The following is a 20,337-nucleotide window of genomic DNA, read 5'->3' as shown; positions in this document are numbered from 1 at the left end:
AGTAGTATTTGGTTGGGTATAGGGGACTAGACTAAATAAACAAATTACTAAAGCTAGTTTTTTTAAATACATTTATTAACCAATGTTAACACATTAAATGAATCTATATATTGCTAGTCAGAGCAGCTTACAAAATGCCAGAATGCATCATAGAACTGGACAGCCACAATGAATAATTACAATGTGCATAGTGGCTAAGCTCAACACCTCGATATAGCTTTATGATTTGCAGAAAATTTTTAATAATGATTCCTAAAACAATCAATTGTAATTTTACCTAAAACTTTTACAAAACCAGGCCACAATCTCTTTTTTTAATTTTGTTTTTTTTTAAACACACAGTTTTCACGCTGTAGTAACTTGGAAATGTGCAACCGTGTCAACAGAGACAAAAAAGCCAAAGTAACACGAATCTCACTTTCATGCAGCTATCAGTTAAATATTACATACTCTGGAATGATTTTACACCAAAAATATTTCCACAATTACTTGCTCTCATAGGGGTGGATCGAAGTCTTTAAAACTTGAAAAACAATCAAAGAAGGTTAAGTGTTCTCGGTTCTGACATCTCCATCAGCGCCACACACTGTGGCAACACTGACTAATTACACAGCAACAAGGAGGGAACGATGATGCCAAGTTACTGCATAATTTAGGTACATTGTATGAAATGGGGCTACTGGGTACTTTTTACAAAATATTGTGCACCATTTGGCAGTAGTTTGTCAATTAACTTGTGTCACCACCATCTGCAACAGCATCAAGATTAGATGGATGATATTTCACAGAAGACTTAGTTACATTTTTATCTTTAGAGTGACCCTGACAAACCTGGAGAATACTTTTTAAAAGGCTTTTCTCCTGATTCTTTCACTTCCATTGTGAGTAATTGCTTTAATAAATATCAAAGGTCTAAATAAATATGTACAAATTATTTCTCTAACCCCAAAAAATAACTAAATGATAAATGGGAATTTGACTTGGTCTAAGATCAGTCTTTAAAAAAAACCACATAAATTGTGAGATATTTTAAAAGAAAAGTAATTTAAGTTTTCCTGGCTGTATTTTATATATCTATGTATAAAAAATCATTATTCAACTATCGATCCATTCCTATTGGTAATGCTTCTTAATCCAGACATTCCGCAAAATACAGACTTTTTACAAATCACGGCATCTTTAATACAAGAAAATTAACATGCATTATTCTTCATTCTGTGTACAGTGATGGAGTTCATTAGTAGGCAATGACCCATTACTACAAACATAACGGCTTCTGTGAAACTTAAGTGCTTTCTCTTCTTTTAGTATTAACTTACGATACATGAGGTGACACCAGATAATAGGCAGTGAGATGATATGTGGGAAGGGAAGCATTAAGCAAATTCGTATGCCTCATCTATAATTTCACATATGGATAAAGGTAGTTTTTGGCTTTGTTTTTGTTGTTTATTTTGTTACAAGCACTCATGTTAGGACAAAGATGAAATGTGCAAACTTTAAAATTTAAATATTCATTTTCTCTAAGATCCAGCTCAGTAAAAGATTACCCCAGTTCCCTGCAATTTTAAACTACAAGATCAAAGCTAATAATTTGTTATAAAAGTTATATATTGAAAAGAAATAATGAAAAACACAATTGGGAAATATTTAAGAAAAAATATGCAGGACTAGCCCTGCTGTGTCAACCCTGTTCCCTAAATTCAATCATATACCCACTGGTGTGACCAACAGATAATGCCTTTGAACAGTAAATTAAGCTGAACAAAACCAGCTCAACAAGGTTAAGAAAAAAATGTCACATCAAGGTAGTATGTTTTATTTCTGAAACAGTTCTGTAGTTCTTACATTCAGATCTATTCTAAATGTTTCTTTGTTAAACTCACTTGTATTCACCTGTTTTTTAAAGATCTGTTGTTTAAAGGTTAAAATCTCTGTAAAACCTAAAAATGTTTTAAAATTTGCTGAAAATGCAACAAATTCTCAATTAAAATTTATTTAAAATAATACCCTCCACTGATGTTACTTTTACCCCCTGAAAAACTTCGGAGGAGCATTAACAAAAGATTTAAACTACTGTGCAAAATTTCTTCACGAAAAGTGTTTAAAGGCTGGTGCAAAATGGGAAGCAAATTCTAAACAATTTTGGCTTCTTGGAAACAAAAACCGCTGTGTCTGAAAAGAGTAATCATCGGGGTGACTCCGGGAAGGGCCAGCTTCATCTTTTCCGGCGGCAGGTGCGCTTGTGCTCCGCGTGCCAGTGCTCCTGCTGGCACTTGATGGAGCAGTAGGATGTGTTCCAGCAGCAGTGGTACATGGCCTCCTCCTCACAGTTGTAGCACTGCAGGTAAGAAATCGGGGCAGTCTTTAGACTTGGGTGTGGATGTGTAAGCGACTGGTTAAAATGGCAAACTCTTGAGGTGGTGCTTTTAAAAGATCTTTCTGGCTTAACCTTTTGTGGAATCTGAATATGTTTTATGCACAGCAGATGGAAAGGGAGCCCTGGGGATGACTGCAGCTCATGCCTGGTTGTCAGCAAACTCAAGCTGCTGTCAGGTGGTACCTGACACCTCCCGTTTTTTCCATCTCTGTGAGAGTCATTCCTGTTTCTTTTCTTAAAATGCTCTTGACTTCACATCCCTTTCCAGCTACCACTTGCATTTCTCTGCTCCCCACAAGCTCCTTGAAAGACTTGCCTAAACTCCCTATTTCAAATTCTTCTCTCGTTGTTAACATACGCTGCAGTCTTTACTCATACCATGCCACTAATATGCTGCTAGCAGGGTCACTTACAACTTCAAATCTAGTGGCCAAGTCTCAGTCTTCATCTTATTTGGCAATGTCTGGAGATATTTTTGACTGTCACAACTTTAGGGCAGAAGGTACTACTGGCAGACAGAGGCCTGGGATGCTGTTAAACATCCCACAATGTACACCTCCCCCAAAGAATGTTCTAGTGCAAGGGTCCATATACCATGGTTGAACTCTTTGGTCACGGGAGAAGAGAAGAGTGAAAAAAGTAAAGCCAAAGTTCCAAGCTGGGTTGGTGAACTAACGGTAGTACCATGAACAGACACCCACAGTGAGGCAAGGAAGGTGAGAGACCTTCTGGATGTAAACACTTGACAACAGGTCAGTATAAATATGAAAGTTCTGTAGATGGACACATGCAGATTTGACGGCTGTCGAGAGCCCTGGAGGAAGAACCCAGGGAGACTAGCCTACATTTGATACCTAAACATTCTAATTTCCTTCCTGTGTATTGTGTGCATTATTATCCGTTACGTCAGCAAGTGCACCTTCAGAAAAATCCCCATTAGCTGCAGAGTCAGTTTTGGAAACGGCTTGGATGAGGCGTGTCGGGATTCGCATCTGGGGTCTGTGCCACCCACGGGTCACGTGGCTTCAAGTGATTTAACTTCTTAGTTTCCTCGTCTTTAAGACTTTACACAGCACCACCTTCCCTTCTCCCAAATACCCTATTATTTCGTTTTCAATTTCTCCCTTTCTGGGGATATATTTAATGGACACATCTATCTGTGTTTCTCGTGACATCCATTATTCGGCATCTGGCATACCTACATGCTTTCTGTCCTATAATACTATTCTATTTCTTACAACAATGTAAGGTGTAATTGGGAAGAAAGAATTCTTTATTCTTTGAGACAGAGTCTCGCTCTGTCGCCCAGGCTGGAGTGCAGTGGCACAATCTCAGCTCATTTTGATCTCTGCCTCCTGGGTTCAAGAGATTCTTCTGCCTGAGCCTCTCAAGTAGCTGGGGTTTCAGGCACACACCACCACGCCCGGCTAATTTTTGTATTTTTTGTAGAGATGGGGTTTTACCATGTTGCCCAGCCTGGTCTCAAGTGATCTGCCCACCTCGGCCTTCCCAAGTGCTGGAATTACAGGTGTGAGCACCGAGCCTGGCCGAGAAGAAAGAATTCTAACCCTTTTACTAGATAGAATGTGATGAGCACAAAAAGCTCAGCTCTGCCAACTAGGTTTTTAATCATTCTGTTTAATCTCATAAGCCTCAAATTCTTCATCTTAAAGAGGAGTACAAAAATACCCACTTTTGCTGTTTCACAAATGGTAAAGTGCTACAAAAGACAGTATTATAATTATAGCCTCCTCTTCCCATTTTCTTGATTCTTTAGTAAACTTAAGAGATTTCTACTCATAAGAATTTTTTAAGAGACAGGGTCTTGCTCCATCGCCCAGGCTGGAGTGCAGTGGTGCAATGACACCTCTCTGCAACCTTGCACTCCTGGGCTCAACCAATCCTTCCGCCTTGGCCTCCCAAAGCACTGGGACTACGGGCATGAGCCACTGCACCTGGCGTCTTTGGGTGTTGTGCTTCTGTTATCTTCAGCACACATTAATTCCCATCTAATGATATTGTGAGAGTTGATCACACAAATTCAGTCATTCTTGTCATACCCAACTAAAACTGAGTTGAGAAGCTGGGGGGAAAAGCACCTGGAACACAAAATGTTGGCTGCAGCTCTCAGACTAGTTTTGCCGACTGCCATCCCTCACCACTCAGAGCTTGTCAGCTCCTCAAAACCTTACGAGCAGCAGTGAAATTTCTTAAAGAAGAACATGGAAAAGTTATTCGGAGAGCAAGCTTTCACTTGTACTGAAGGCTATAACACCCAATGTGCAGGTTGTTTTTTTAACAGAAAATAAAGCTCTCTTTTTCCCTCCACAGATCTCCTGGTCTTTGGTTAACAATATTTATTTTGTTATTCACCAGCTCTTCCTACCAAGTTATCTTCATCTATTCGAAGTTTCCATTTTCCTTCTTGCCAAATCTTTGTCACAGATTTAAAAATACTTCTTTCATGAAAAGTTTATGTGTATTTATATAATATAGGCTGGATAAAATGAAGAATTAGTTTATCACAAAACTTTATATAGTCATTTATTAAAAGTGAAACCAAGTTATGAGCTTTCGGGAGCAAAACTTTTCCCTAATTCACTGAGCACTGTGGCGGCTGTAGGACGAGCACTTGGACCCTGTGCACTCAGAAGCTCCCACTCTAGTGGGGAGGATGAGAACTCGCGAGCAGGACACGATGACACATGACACTAGTCAGGTATGAGGGAGGGTAGTTAGAGACCAATGAGATGTCACTACTATAAAGTAAAAGTAATTGATTTCTTTAACAAAATCTAATGTAGAAATGTTAAGTGCAGGGAAATCTGAAACTATTTATTGTGATAATTACATTTATAATTTCACCATTTGGATGTTACCCATCTGAAATCACCAGGTAAAAGTCAGGGCCAGCCACTTTGCCCAAATAAAATATATGCATAGATGGAGAAATTATATAAGTTAATTGTGATAAATATGTACTAAGGTATTATAATCTCAATTTAACAATAATCCTGAGCAGTACACAGTAATATGGGATCTGGGGTTGAGAGATCATAGGACTTTTAATAAAATTTTTAAAACTAAAGCTGACCATTTCACATTTGATCTTATTTCAGAAACATCTTCTGCATGTGCCACAGCTACCTTCTGAATTAACGGGCATCATACCTGTGGTACATTTTCAGAAATAAGAGTCTAAAAAAGACTGGTATTTACCCACTGCTTCTTCTTGGTCTGAGAAATCAGTTGCTTGTGCTGTGTTGCCAGCTTCTTGATTTCTTCTACAAATTCCTCCTTACACTTTTCCTTTACTTGCTTACATTTTCTGTCCATCTCACCCTGCATGTTGGCTACAGCTTTATTTACAGCTTGTCTCTTTTCTTCTTCCATTTCAGAACGCAGCTGGAACGAAAAGACAACCCACAGTACGTCAGCACACAACTTAACACAGACCATCTACACTGGAACAGAAACTTAACACAACTTGCATGAGGTACCTTTTTCCCCTTCATTACATGTGTAAAAAATTTAGGTGAGGAAAGTATCATTATTACTTGAAATGCTGTAAAAGATACTGGTGTCATTATATTGCTACATGTAAAAGCTGCTACTGGGTTGATGCATGAGTGAAAGGAGCCTAACCATGACAGGAGTGCCGGCTGCAGCAGGGCACCCACAGTGGCGACAAGCATTACCTTCTCCAGAGCTTCTCGGACAACACGCTCTGTCTCCCGCTTGTGGTCCGACTTCATCCGGTCTTTGAAGTCATTGAAGATCTTGGTGTATTTGTCATGGCACATGCTCTGACACACGCCGTCGTTTGTGGTCTGGGTGCTCCGATGCAGCATTCTTGGTGAAGAGGCACTTAACTTCTTTGTCTGAGTTGACACGGAGACTTTTTCGATGGGCTGAGGCATCGTGGGTATTTCCTGGCTAGAACTTACTGCTTCTGTTTCAGGCTCTGGTTCCTAAAAGGTGAGACAAGAGTTTAGACGCCAAACGAAGCCACATAATTCACCAGTTCAAGAACTACCCCCATTCGGATAAAAATTCAGTGATATACATAATAGCCATAGAATAAACTGCTGTTAAAAAATGTGGTTAGGGTGGTAGATGTCACGTATATTTTGCCACAATTTAAAAATAAACAAATCTCCCCCAATTAGTGAATGAAAAGAACATGCAATTAACAGCTACAATAATTATAAACATAAGCTTCATTTATAATTTTACTTATCAATACTATAAGTTTTGTTTTTAAAATAAACTAAACACAGAAATTTATAGAATATAAAAATTATTGTCAACTTATAATTACTTCATTGGACTAGATTCATTAACAAATTTCCTCAAATCCTAAACCACTTCTCACTGAATATGTGTTTGAAATGTGCCCAGATTTACAGTTTTAAAACATGCAGGGCTTATATCACTTAAAACGGCTGAGCTCAACCACAGTCTCCTTCAAGTTTTTAAATGTTGGCACAACTGATATACTGGATAAATGTGCTGTTTTAATCATACTTAGGAAAAATATCAGCGCTCCCAGGAAATGTATGAATAGCAATGTGCCCTCCCTACTTAGCCAAGCTTTGGTCAGCGGCTGCTTAATTAAGATGGAGACTTGGAGCATGTCTGCTATTCCAGGGCAACAGATAATGACAGGGAAGTCAGAAGACTGGTTTCAACTTGATGGATATTATCTGACTGACAGCAGCTGAATTTCACAAGTATCCACCAAGAGTGACGGTCTTTGAAATACTTTGAAAATATTTCCTGTTTCATTTGCCACCTGGATACTGCGAGGTGGGCAACTTACTTCCTTTTTGGGCTCCACACTTTGATTACGTCGTCCTTTCTTTGCTCTTGGTTCTTGAGTGACCTTTAGCTGTGGGCATTATAAAAGTAATATATTATTCCAGACACTAGAAAATACTTCTCTGCTGAAAACACTCATAGTGGACCCACAGGTGAGAAGTGAATACATTTCTACCTTTTGCATCCTTCCGTCCACTCAGTTACCACTGACTTCATTACTGTTCTGGTAACTGTAGGCTTGAAAGAGCCAGCGCACCTTCAGAGAGGAGCAGTTGTACTTAACTCTCTTGGTACTGGCAGGGTCAAGGTCATTGAGTGTTACACCTATGTATTCATTTGAACTGGTTTTGGTTTAGTTTTGCAGAGCACTTTACAAATGTAAAAAAGGGAAGGAGAACATCAAAATCTGTTCATTACAGTGAGGAGTGTGCACTAAGATTTCTGCATTTAAAAGTAATAATGAATAGGCACTTCCTTCCTGAGACGCACTCACCTGCTCATTACTGGTGGAGGAGATACTGGATTCTGCCTCTTCCTCACCTCGGTCCTCATTCTTAGATTTCCAAAATCTCCCTTCTCGTAGGAAACGCTGATGCAGCTCCAGCTCATCACAGGCCTTTTTCCAACCCATACTGCGCTTCACGTGCAGCCGATGAATGTTGACTGTGATATCTTGAATGTTTTCAGAAGGAATCCAGGCCCTAGGAAAAACACGTAAAGGTATAGTTAGAAACATCCCAAATGGCAGGAAGGGTGGTAAGACGGCTTCAGTGGACCCTGCCTGCCATAAAGTGCGACCTGTGGCAGTTCTCGTCTGTTAGCTTAGTGCAAAAGCAATTGTGGGTTCTGCCGTTACTTTTAATTGCAAAAACCACAATCACTTAGGCTTCGTCATGGCTTGAATAAATAAACTGTTACCAAGCGGAAAATAAATGAGATTTGTTTTGTCTTTCACAGTCGACAAAAGTTCTCAGAATTGGATTCACAAATGCCTCCCAATTGTTCACAATTCAATCAGCTTAGCTTGTCCTAGTTCATATCTGTATTCTTCATAAGTCCTTTTAAAGTTATTTGTTGTTCTGAATACTGTAAACTAATATAACCCATCTAGCTATTTGCTGTTAGCACTAAAGAATCACTTGAAAATGCCCAAAAATTTTCATAAGATACATACATATATTCATATAAAATGGGAAGATCTAAAAATATTATCCAGTAAGTCATATTTGTATCATGCCTCTACTCATTAGAGAAACCAGATGAACACACAGAGCCACTGATTATTTAGCCACAGTGTACTTAGCTGTGAACATAAGTGCGATACATATCTAAAACTAGAGAAAGAAAACTACATTTGCTTCTGTTGGAAAGAACACTTTTTCCTAGGCATTGGTCTCTTTCTCGGTTTAAATTTGTATCCATCCCAAATGTTGTGTTCAACAGATGTTTACTGTGTACCAGGGGAAGGCACTAAGAAGAATGGAAAAGTGAATGGGGTCTACGTGATCTTGAGTTTCATTGCCTCATTTGACAGCGGCAAGAGATGCTGCCCACAGGTGTTAAGGTAAACTATTAGTGGTTGGAATCTCTCGGGTCTTCTGATTATTAGGATGGCACTTCCTACCCTGCCTCTGCCTTTGAGGGACTTACAATTTTGTCAGAAAGAACTAAGGAATAATTATAATGCAATGCAGCAGGTGGTAAAGGTACTCTAGGGTGCTATGGAGAGGAACAGTTAACATTTGGTTGTGAGTGGTCAGAACATTTTATTCGGCCTTGGTCTTGGAAGATAAGATTTAGACAGCAGACAATATGAGTGAAGAGATTCCAGGCAGAGGGAACATCACAAATGAGGTAGGAAACTGTATGGATGCATGAGTAACAGACATTTTCTACGGTAGAGTACAAGTTGCGATATGGTACTATAAACACACGTATTTATGCTTTTCAGTTTTCTGTTAAAGATTTTTTCCTGCTATAAGTATATATGATACCACAGTTTTCATCCCTGGCCTGTAATTATAGCGCTCCAGAAATACTGGGCCTATGACTGTTGGAAGGAATCTCTTAGAGAATCATGGCCACATGTGCCTCAGCCATAAATAACGATTTCCACTTCCTTGTACAAGCCAAGCTTTATAATCTAGAAGCACACTTTAAATATACAATAATCTATATCATTAGATGCTAACAGCTAAAATTGTTAGATTTGAACTTCCATAACATTATTTATGAATATATTGGTTAATATTATATCAACTATGTCTCATCTGGCGTAAGTACTTTGTTAAAAACCATATCAAAGTAAACTGAACTTTGAAAAACTAAACTCTAATGCAGAGTACAAATGAAATCATGCTTGTGGAACAGTTTCTTGCCATTAGATTTTGAATATATTTACTCTTCCAATCAACAGATATTTACTGATTTCCTATTACGTAGTAGGAATTCAATAAAAGTGGTTTGTTCAGTTTTTCAAAGTAGTTTGCTTTTGAGAGAGAATTCTGTTACAAGCAGTGCTGACTACCTGGAATGAACTTGTATCTGTAAGAGTATTTTCCTTATTTATCTTAAATAAAGTGGATTCACATCTGTTCTTTAAATGTACTTCTATTCTCCTTTAATCAACTCCAGTACTGTAGATAATTTTTTAAACTGAAATCTGATTATCACGGGGTATGCTCTCTGATCTACAAAAAATAAAAAAGCAAACAAACACCCGCAACTTAAGGTAAGTCTAATAACAAGAGGAATAGTCTAATCTGGCTCTATGTCTGCCAATGCTCTAACTACATTTGCAGAATAAAATGGTTCTGTGATCTGATGTCAGTGAGCCCAAAGTGCTCTACCTCTTTTTTGTCTGTACCTGGTTTCCTGGCCTGGGCCATGCCATCCACCAGCCACTTGCAGCAGAAAGATTCAGCCTCCTTAAGACAGGTCTTATCAGCTACTTTTCTTTGGCAGGCAAAATCTTGCAAATCCTACAAAAACCTCACTAAAGCAGCTCTCACATGTAAACACAATCATACTCGACTCTTTTGCTGGAGATTTACAACGTGCTCATTGTCTCCGACGAGCAGCATATTCTATTTGTGTGTATAGGAGGGAATGGTACAAAACCATTCATTTTTTCCCCTCCCATTTACATGTAATGATATGATGGACTAGCAGAAGAATAATTAGCCAAAACTTGCAACCAGTGGCTCCTCATCAACCAGAACCTTTTGAGCATAGGTTGCTTAAATAATTAAAAATTCATGATTATAATTTTATCAAATTTTTTAAAATAAACATTCTAATATGGAAGACTATAAACTATATCCTAACCAGTCCTTCACTTCAAATTGTTCACATTGTATCCAGGAAAAAGGAAAATGATTTTACACAGTGAGTTTGTCAACCACTCTTATTTTCTAAAATAAAGTCCTCAAGAGTCCCATCTGTCTAGAACTATTTACATAAAATCTTCCAGGACCTAAGAAGCTTGATGGAAAAAAAATACCTCTGAAAATGTAATCTGATGTTTCCTAATTCTCTCTTCAGGTGACAAACTACTCTAGGACTGCTGCAGATGAGCACCAATATTATTATTTTTTTGAGACGGAGTCTCACTGTGTCGCCCAGGCTGGAGTGAAGTGGCACAGTCTCTGCTCACTGCAAGCTCCGCCTCCTGGGTTCACGCCATTCTCCTGCCTCAGCCTCCCAAGTAGCTGGGACTACAGGCACCCACCACCACGCCTGGCTAATTTTTCATATTTTTAGTAGAGACGGGGTTTCACTGTGTTATCCAGGATGGTCTCGATCTCCTGACCTCGTGATCCAGCCGCCTCGGCCTCCCAAAGTGCAGGGATTACAGGCGTGAGCCACCGTGCCTGGCCTAACCCAAATATTCTTTAAAAATATTTTCTGCATAGTATACTGAATGACATCTAACAAGTTAACTCATTATTAATATCACTCATGGTTGAAGACACTATAAAGCTACTTGCAAGTTGATGAAAAAGAAAAATATATAGATAAAAAGTTCTAATTATCAGATTATTCTTACCTATTAGTATGGCTATAAAAATAACTGAATTCTTGTTTTTTCTAAGTTAACTGTGTTTTATTTAATGTGAAAAACATTGAAGCAAACTTTCCCCCGTTATTCCTTGAATATCTGTTGTATTATAAAAGCTGACCTTTATTGAGTACTCACTATGTGCTAGGTACTATGCTCAGGTCTCTCTATAGCAACATTTCTTTAAACCTTACAAAAACTCTTATGAGGCCTTTATTTTGCTAAGGCTCAGAGAAACTGACTAATGTATCAAGATTAGGGTAGAAGACGGTGAAGCAAGGACACAATCTCACATAAAGACTTACCCTAACCTACCAAAAATACATTATTTCCTTGCCTATTCTGATAAGAAACTGAAACCATCTGAGTATGATGTATTAAGCATATGTTAAAAATTACCACTTAATAATGTAATTAAAACATCCATTTTGTATTGAGTTATTTTACTGGATCATTATTTAATGTTTCTTGACATGACAGTGTCAGGTAAGTGTGTATCTACCTATGAAAGAACAGAACTACCTTCTGGGAAATTTACAGTATTTATAGGTTTCTTATAACTACACTTCTGTTTAAATTAATGAAGACTAAGTAAAAATTTACCACAGGGAGGAGTAAGGTCCCTCATTGTGTAGCTTCTCTATGCACTAATAACCTCCTGGCATGACAGGAGACACCTCATGGACTGTTCATTTAAATCCTTACAAAGTATGACTTTTAGATCATGTAGCTGGTTTCTGTCACTTTTTCACCTTATCTCAATATCTGTGTTAAATGAACCAAATAAATTGCATGTGAATTCTTTATTCCTATTATGGCTTATTTCTACGCACACTTCAGGTATTTACACACATTGTAAGATCACAAGATTGACGATTTTAGTCTATGTCTTTAACTGAGCCTTGAAGATGGCTGGAGCAACTAGAGTAACTGTGAATATGGTAATGGTAATTCCATTACCATATTATGGAATGGACACATTCTGAGGCCCTTCTGCCCACTGTACTATAAATTCAGTCTTAACAGTAATGTGTTTCTGAAGTTCAACAGTGTCAGTTATTAAAAATTCCTGTTTAGTACACAATATCTGAAAAATATCTGGAAACAATTTATCTTGGAACGTATTCTTGGATGCATAATGTGTTTTTTTTCCAATTTAAAATAAACTTCATGCATCTCTGATGGAGAAATCATCAAACTTTCTTAAGGACTTCATAAGCACAGCTGTGACCGCTGAACATGGGATCACAAATTACCTCTGGTGGTGGTGGCCAAAGAAGCGAACGTCGACTTGATTGTCTTCTTTCTGCATGACTTTGGCTGGCCAAAACCCAAAACCTTTCATTTTAGCCCAAACCAGTTCATGATTAGGTATCTGGAAATTAAACGTTTTACCTTGTTAAAGTATTAAATGCAAGTGTACCATTAATATTAAACTAGACACATATAATCCATTATTTCTAAAATATTTCTTTCATAACTCCTAAACACATACAAGATTTTTTTTCTGGGATTGACTGATTTTATATTTGCATCAGAGTGCCAACATGAACCTTATTCCTCAAAAGAGGTCAGGACTGGAGCAAGGCCATCCACATGTATGACAGTGGCAAACAAGAGCACCCGCTTGGCCAAGTGCAGCTGGGGAGCCAGCAGCTCCAGCACCCCTGGGAATTTGTTAGAAATGGGGAAATTTTAGGCTGGCACAGTACTGTCTGTCTTCACAGGGCTGGCTTCTCTCAGGCAGCCGGCCAAGAATGCTCAGAATTCCCTTTGTCAGTGCACGGTTTGAAGCTGTATTATTTTGGGGGAAATTATACAGCTACAGACAAAGGCAAAGCCTTAGGTCTCTCGTGAAAGGATGAAAGGAGAAACAAAAATTCACTTTATTAAGGGACCCAGACGCTGGGTGTGGTGGCTCATGCCTGTAATCCCAGCACTTTGGAAGGCCGAGGCGGGAGGACTGCTTGAACTCAGGAGTTTGAGACCAGCCTGAGCAACATGGTAAAACCCCATCTCTACAAAAAACACAAAAATTAGGTGTGGTGGCGGATGCCTGTGGTCCCAGCTACTCTGGAGGCTGAGGTGGGAGAATCACTTGAGCCTGGGGGAGGTCGAGGCTACGGTGAGCTGAGATCACACCACTGCACTCAAGCCTGGGCGACAGAGTGAGACCCTGTCTCAAAAAGAAAAAGGACCCAATATTTATTTTTATTCAGTATCTCATTTTAAAATCAGAAATGGATAACAAGCCCTGTTACTTTTTTTCATTTCAGTTGTTTATACTCATTAAACCCATATATACTATGATATTTTAAAAATTTAGGAAGAAAATTATAATCTTTAACCAAACTGGAAATAAACTTCCTTAGAGCTGTATGTTACACACTTGAGGTAAAAAACAAAAATCACAAAATTTCACATACACAAGGATAACAGAACCAGTTGTCAGGACGAGCATTTGACAAGTAAAAGCAATTCTTGCAAAGCTGCAGTTCATCCAGCTGAAAAAGAAAAGAAACTACTTTAGCCTACATAAAATATACATACACATTAAACTATATAAAATGCATCCATGTAAATTAACATTCACGTATATAAATAGTGTTGAATTTTGTTTCTTAATCTTTTAAGCCTAAATTTTAAAGTTTTCAATAAATGGTACTGGAAGACCCTGTCACTGTCCTCTTAGAACCGTGTCGCTGGTCTCAGGCCAAAGTTGGAACAGAAGCCGAGGCTGGTCTGACTGGGCCCTGCCCGGACCTCACTGGTTGGCACTTCAGACTGAATATTCCTCAGGAAGGTAACAATATCTGCTGCCAATCACAGCAGTCCTTACCTTTGCCTCATGTATGTCAAACATGAAAATAAAAGACCTTTTTTTGTTTTGTTTTGAGACAGAATCTCATTTTGTCACCAGGCTGGGGTTCAGTGGCGCGATCTTGGCTCACTGCAACCTCCACCTCCCACGTTCAAGCGATTCTCCTGCCTCAGCCTCCCGAGTAGCTGGGACTACAGGCGTACACCACCACACCCAGCTAATTTTTGTATTTTTAGTAGAGACAGGGATTCACCATGTTGGCCAGGATGGTCTCGATCTCTTGATCTCGTGATCCGCCCAACTTGGCCTCCCAAAGTGCTGGGATTACAGGCGTGAGCCCCCACGCCCGGCAATAAAAGACATTTAAAGGAAATGGCACAACTAAAATGTAGATAAGAGTGGAATCCTGAAATAAATTAATTTCAGTTATAGAAAGAGTATAATTATTGGGCAATGAATAGTACCTCATGACATGTGTCTTTATATAGCATCCTCGCAATGTCAGCTTGCTCACTGTCTGCTGTAATTAAAAATAGATATTACCTATAAGCAACAGTCTGCAAATATAAGACTCAAAGTTACTATCCTTTTCTTTCAGTTTGCAAAAGTAGACATCTACCATTTCAAACCAAAATGTCAATTTAAAATAACGATAGCAAAATAAAATTACACAGGCAGCTTTTGTTTTCCATCCAATACAACCACTAATTCTCAGGGTATAGAGAATGACCTTACCTTTGGATGATGTGGTACTAGTGGGGAAATGATCAGAATTAATCATAGTGCTTATTAAAAACCTCTCAGCTAAAACAAATACATATAAAACTGTAAAGAATAATTGTGTTTTCATCATTTAGTATACTATGATTTTGTCTTTGGCCAGTCCATTCTATAATCTATATCACCAGATATGCCTAACCTTATACTCTAACATTATCACTTACTTGTAGATCATTAAGGTATTAATTCTTTGAAAGTAATGTTTTGTAAAAGATAGTGTTCAACATGGAATGTAAATGGTGTGTTTAAAAATGCATACAAAAAAAAAACACAAAAATATTCAACCTCCATAGAAAATCACGGTATTGTGGAGAAGCAATTGGGCATCAGCTTTGAACTCTTCATAACTTCGGTATTTCCCTTCATTCACTTTCTGCAGAGGGCAAAAAACAGAATGACGAAAAGAGTTACCAGTAAAAATACTTGTCTGGACTAAGTTCACAGGACAAGCAGTCTTTTCTAGGATGACATCAGGATGACTACTGCCATCCCACAGTATTGACAGAGAATGTGTGTAAAAGAAGCCAACAACGCCACCTATGGCAGGTCGGATATCCCGCAGCCACAAAGACACTACATTAATTTATCAGAGTGAACTTTAATGGCCTGAACATCTCATTTGACAATAATGTAGAAAGCTGCTGCTAAGCTTGGTAGTGCACGAATGCTTGGGCCAGTGTGGGCAGTGAGACCCTAAGCACACACCTGTCATTCTTTACAACACAGGAGGATCGAGATTGAAAACAGAACTCTTAGCCTCTGTGACAGTTTACCATAACTACTAAGATATTTTTATAGTTCTGAATTGGGGCTAGGAATTGGTTTATAAATAATTTTAAAATAACATCTCAGGTGTCCCTCTCTGTGACAAATCTTAGAGGATTTCAACAGGAAGGAACCTGCATGAGTAAAGGCAGCGGGGAGGAAGGGACGTCTGGGTTCTTACATATTCTGTAGAGGTCTTACAGTTTAGAAGGGGCTGTGGCTGGGGCTAGGAAATCTGGGGGTAGGAGGTAAAATTAAAACTACTTGGTTTTGTTCCAGGATCTACCAGTTACTTTAAGGGAAAAACCTTCATTTACCCTTATCTTATATTGAAATAATACAGCCACAGTCTTTCTCGGGTACTAAAGAAACTTGTGGCCGGGCGCGGTGACTCACGCCTGTAATCCCAGCACTTTGGGAGGCCGAGGCGGGTGGATCACGAGGTCAGGAGATCGAAACCATCCTGGCTAAAACGGTGAAACCCCGTCTCTACTAAAAATACAAAAAATTAGCTGGGCGTGGTGGCGGGCGCCTGTAGTCCCAGCTACTCGGGAGGCTGAGGCAGGAGAATGGCATGAACCCGGGAGGCGGAGCTTGCAGTGAGCCAAGATCACACCACTGCACTCCAGCCTGGGCGACAGAGTGAGACTCCGTCTCAAAAAAAAAAAAAAAAAGAAAGAAACTTGTAAGATGATTTAAAATTATTCCTGTGGTCTCCCTATAGGCTATAATGACCAAGCATAAGATTTTAAATTTCCAACATGACACATGAGGTGCAAAATCAGTAATTCAGTAACCCTGACTGCAAATATGTCTACATGTTCTACTGGATGTTGTTGCAATTTGTTACTGGAGATGAACAAACTAACAATCCTCAGCTATAGTTGGTAAAATTAAGACCTTTAAGAATAATTAACTTTTCTAATCATAATTTTTTTTGTTCATTTTATTGTTTCCCAAGACTGCAGATCAGTTCTATGCTTTACTTTTTTTTCTGAGAGGAACTCTCAGGTACCACTGCTAAACCTGGAAAACATTCTTTACATCTGAAATGCTAAATTGCCCAGGCTGTAAGGCATTTTCTTAAATCAACAAGGATCAAGAAGCTACAGGCTGCTCATCTTTAAAACCAGGCCTTTTAAAGATGACACCTAATTTGCATTAGAGTAAGCACATGAAATTTACAAATTAATAATGCTTCATTTGGTAGTTATGCCTGTCTTTTGTTTTAGGAAGTGGAAAAAAGTACACGTTCAAGGAAAGAAGAGCAACCAAAATCTGCTTAACTGCTACATTATTCTTTAACTTGTTAGTTAAGAAAATGTACTTGAAGTGGAAATAAAAGAAACCGACTTTACCTCTTGAATGGTGGGAACGTCCACAGCTGAGTGCACCAGCCTCCTGTACATCGGGTGTTTATTGTCCTTCCCCTTTTTATTAAGATCTATAGCCTAAGAGGGTGTTAGTACATCAATTTAAATGTGGTTAAAGGAAGGCAGGTAAGACATCAATTCCTAAAGCTCAAAATATTTTCTACCTTTTTATTTTTTATTTTTGTAGAGACAGGGTCTTGCCATCTTGCCCAGGCTGGTCTTGAACTCCTGGGCTCAAGCAATCCTCCTGCCTCGGCCTCCCAAAGTGCTGGGATTACAGGCGGGAGCCACGGCGCCCGGCCAATATTTTCTACCTTTAAAGCAAAATCTCAGAGGAAGTACTTTAAAACTTAACAGAAAAAATGTACATATACTACTATATAGTTTAATATGACATTCCTTAAAGTTGTGATAGAATAGTTATTTTGAAAAATTGCCTTTCATTTTAAAGAGTCATCATCAATGAAAATGTTCATTCTGATGAATGAAATTCAAAAATGTAAATGTTTCTAATCTCATGTAGCTTATGTCAAAATGTCTATGTCCAAAACAGACAAAACAAGAAAATCTAACTGCCTGTTATAGAACTGTTTACTGCAGAAAAGAAATATGACATGACGGGGTGCTCTCCACACTTCATATTGCTATGTACATATTTGTTACTTCTCGATCATTCAACTTTGAAAGAATGAACCACAGTAAAATATGTTTTGGGATATTTTGAAAGATTCCCTGAGCAGGACTCACCCTCTCCTTCATGCGGGAGACAATGAATCTCAGGTATGTGCCCATCTCCTGTTTGTTTGTATTCTTCTTCTTAATGCTCTATTGAAAAAAAAAGAATAAAAAAAGGTACAAAATCTGATCATTCTTATGTCTATATTCATGTAAAAGACATATATGAAACACTTAGATAGTATGCAAAGAGTTTATTAAAAGATGCTCTTTTTCCAACATATCTGACAGAGAGAAATCTTTGACATTTGCATAAAAAAACAGCATCTAATGTAACAAGGTGAGAATTTTAAAATATTATGTTGTACCTGATATCCTTACAGGATTATATATTTTTTCTTTTCTTGGTATTTTAAAAATTTTTAGATAAATAATAGACATAAGGGAGAATCGCTAATTTTACAAACAATATCAATGGCCTAAGTCCTTTGAGGGAACATCTTAAATTAGCAATAATGAATGGTGAATTTCAAAACAACATTATTCTTTGTTTAAAAGGTAATTTTAAAAATCTGTGTCACTCACTTTGTACAGCACAGCTGCATACTAACATCTCCATTTCTTAGCATCATGGATCTACTCAGTAATAACTCCAATTCTTAGTCTAGCCTGCAAGCTAATTAGGTTCCTCAATTTATTGCACCAAAAAAGTCTAACTTCACATGAAGAAAAAATAGGATTCTACGCATGTTATTTCTAAACAGCTAGGAAACAAGGACAAGTGTGCCTATTTCCTTAGTCAAAGTCCCTGATATTACAACAGCCTAAAGGAAGCAAAGGCAAAACTCCAGGCACGCGAACATCATCAGTTCATACTGCAGAGGAAATGAGTGGGTGTGGCCACTATTTTAATAGATGCTTTAACTTTTTCAGGTCACTAGATGATGATTCTCTGCCCAATGGTATAATTCTTCCTGAAAGAACTGTAAGCATAGGAAGTCACTTCAGTACACTAAATACAGTAGAGGAAAGGACAAATATTTCTCACATAACTGAGAACTTTTAGCTAGGGCTTAAGTGAATTGATTATACGTACGTACACTGTTTATATACACATAAAATATCTAAATAACAAGTGGAAACACATTTTATTAGTGAGAAACTAAACTGAATTTCATTTACCTCATGTCTGCACTGCACCTTCCTGACCCCACTTCTCACCTAGGTTCTCTGGCAACGCAGTCAGTCAGTGCTCTCTTCTTATGCCGCTCTGTGGCCTGTGCCCACAGCTGCTCCGTTTACGCCAATTACAGAGCAGTTCTTCTCAACCCTGGCCTCGCATCAGAGACATGGACTAAACTTTTATACAACGTGGCTGGGCTTCACTCGCTGAGCATCTGGGTTGTGACTTCTGGTGGCAGGGCCTGTGATTCGTATTTGCTTGTTCATTTGTTTATTCCTCAGGTGACTGACGCATAGCCAAGACAGAGTGTCCATGGCATAGATATGGAATATAAAGTGCAACGAAATTTCCTGAGCCCTGGGTTTATAATCTTTTTTCTGGTGGGGGTGGGGGGAGACAAATTGATATAACTTGAGAATTCTCTTTTTGAAAACTAACAGAAGAACTTAACTGAATTTAAAATGAGTGACACAGCCACATGAAGGAGGATATGAAGAACTCACTCAAGTAATTTATTAGCACAGTATTTGGCCATATGCACTGTTGAGAGATAAAACTTTAAACAAACACTGAACTCTAGTTATTAAATTTGTTTAGTCAGCAGCATTGGTTAGCCACTCTTTAAAAAACTTTGTAAAAATTTTAATTGACAAAATGAAATTATATATACTTAATGGTGTACAGTGTGATGTTTTGAAATACGTGCAATGGCGAAATAGAGCTAATTGGTTTTTGTAGTGAGAACACTTAAAACCACTCTCCTTTTTAACAAGATCCCCAGTGCTTTTCACACACACACACACACATTTGCGAAATACTAGCGGGCACCTCTTGTACACTAGACTACAGTAAAAAATGATCCTCCATTTTTGCATTCTGCATGTCTCACAGGACTGCAGAAGGCGCTCTCCCTGGATCTGAAGCACAATCAATCAGCTACTTACTAGTATGGACATGCTTCGGTGCACTGCTTTCTGTACTAAGTAAGCAGTTTGATGAACTGTCAGATACAGGGAAGAGAAAACGTAAGAAGGCTGGAGATTGCTACGTTGTTCTTGGCACTTATAAAATGTACATTCTTCTTAAAAGGAGAATAAAAACACATGCTTCTAGCTACATGGCCTTCTCTCATGGCAACTCAAACTCTGGGTGCACTATTAAAACTGATTTCAAATATCAATGTCATTAAAATATGAATTTATCTAAACTCAGACATAATAGCAATCTACACCAGGTTAGAAGTCTTGTAATACTATCAGTGGGGTTATGGTTCCTTTAATAGGAAACATATTATTCAAAGGAAAGATACAACCAACACTGTTATGTAGCGCTGAAATATAATTTTAATATTCACTAAATATCATGCACAGCCTTCCATCAATTCAACAGGGCAGTAATCCCTTCCCCTCTGGATCTTAGCTCTAGGCTCTGTGGTCCCTTGAGTAGTGACAGTGGGAGAGGAGGCCTGAGCCCTGCTGA

The 20,337-nt window shown here is 38.4% G+C and overlaps 1 protein-coding gene across 40 annotated transcripts in view; it reads right to left on the bottom strand.

Annotated features, from left to right (window-relative positions):
- Nucleotides 1-54: 54 nt before the first annotated feature.
- ZMYND11 (zinc finger MYND-type containing 11) overlaps nucleotides 55-20,337 on the bottom strand; it is a 124,439-nt gene continuing 104,156 nt past the window's right edge. For 27 of the 40 annotated variants that reach the window (XM_009457835.3, XM_016962520.4, XM_001136274.6 and 24 more), the window contains 11 exons: nucleotides 17,748-17,825; nucleotides 16,986-17,078; nucleotides 15,148-15,235; nucleotides 14,547-14,602; nucleotides 13,688-13,765; nucleotides 12,518-12,636; nucleotides 7,695-7,902; nucleotides 7,203-7,271; nucleotides 6,079-6,351; nucleotides 5,600-5,785; nucleotides 55-2,341 (listed from right to left, as the gene is read on the bottom strand). In XM_009457835.3, the coding sequence (XP_009456110.1) occupies nucleotides 2,219-2,341; nucleotides 5,600-5,785; nucleotides 6,079-6,351; nucleotides 7,203-7,271; nucleotides 7,695-7,902; nucleotides 12,518-12,636; nucleotides 13,688-13,765; nucleotides 14,547-14,602; nucleotides 15,148-15,235; nucleotides 16,986-17,078; nucleotides 17,748-17,825 (1,371 nt within the window). In that variant the 3' untranslated portion in view covers nucleotides 55-2,218. The remainder of the gene's footprint in view (nucleotides 2,342-5,599; nucleotides 5,786-6,078; nucleotides 6,352-7,202; nucleotides 7,272-7,694; nucleotides 7,903-12,517; nucleotides 12,637-13,687; nucleotides 13,766-14,546; nucleotides 14,603-15,147; nucleotides 15,236-16,985; nucleotides 17,079-17,747; nucleotides 17,826-20,337) is intronic. The other 13 variants (XM_054660631.1, XM_054660626.2, XM_054660625.2 and 10 more) reach the window with 3 other exon arrangements.

Source organism: Pan troglodytes, chromosome 8 (assembly GCF_028858775.2).
Source record: "Pan troglodytes isolate AG18354 chromosome 8, NHGRI_mPanTro3-v2.0_pri, whole genome shotgun sequence".
In the NCBI taxonomy this organism is placed as follows: domain Eukaryota; kingdom Metazoa; phylum Chordata; class Mammalia; order Primates; family Hominidae; genus Pan; species Pan troglodytes.
This window is presented reverse-complemented; position numbering and strand designations above follow the sequence as displayed.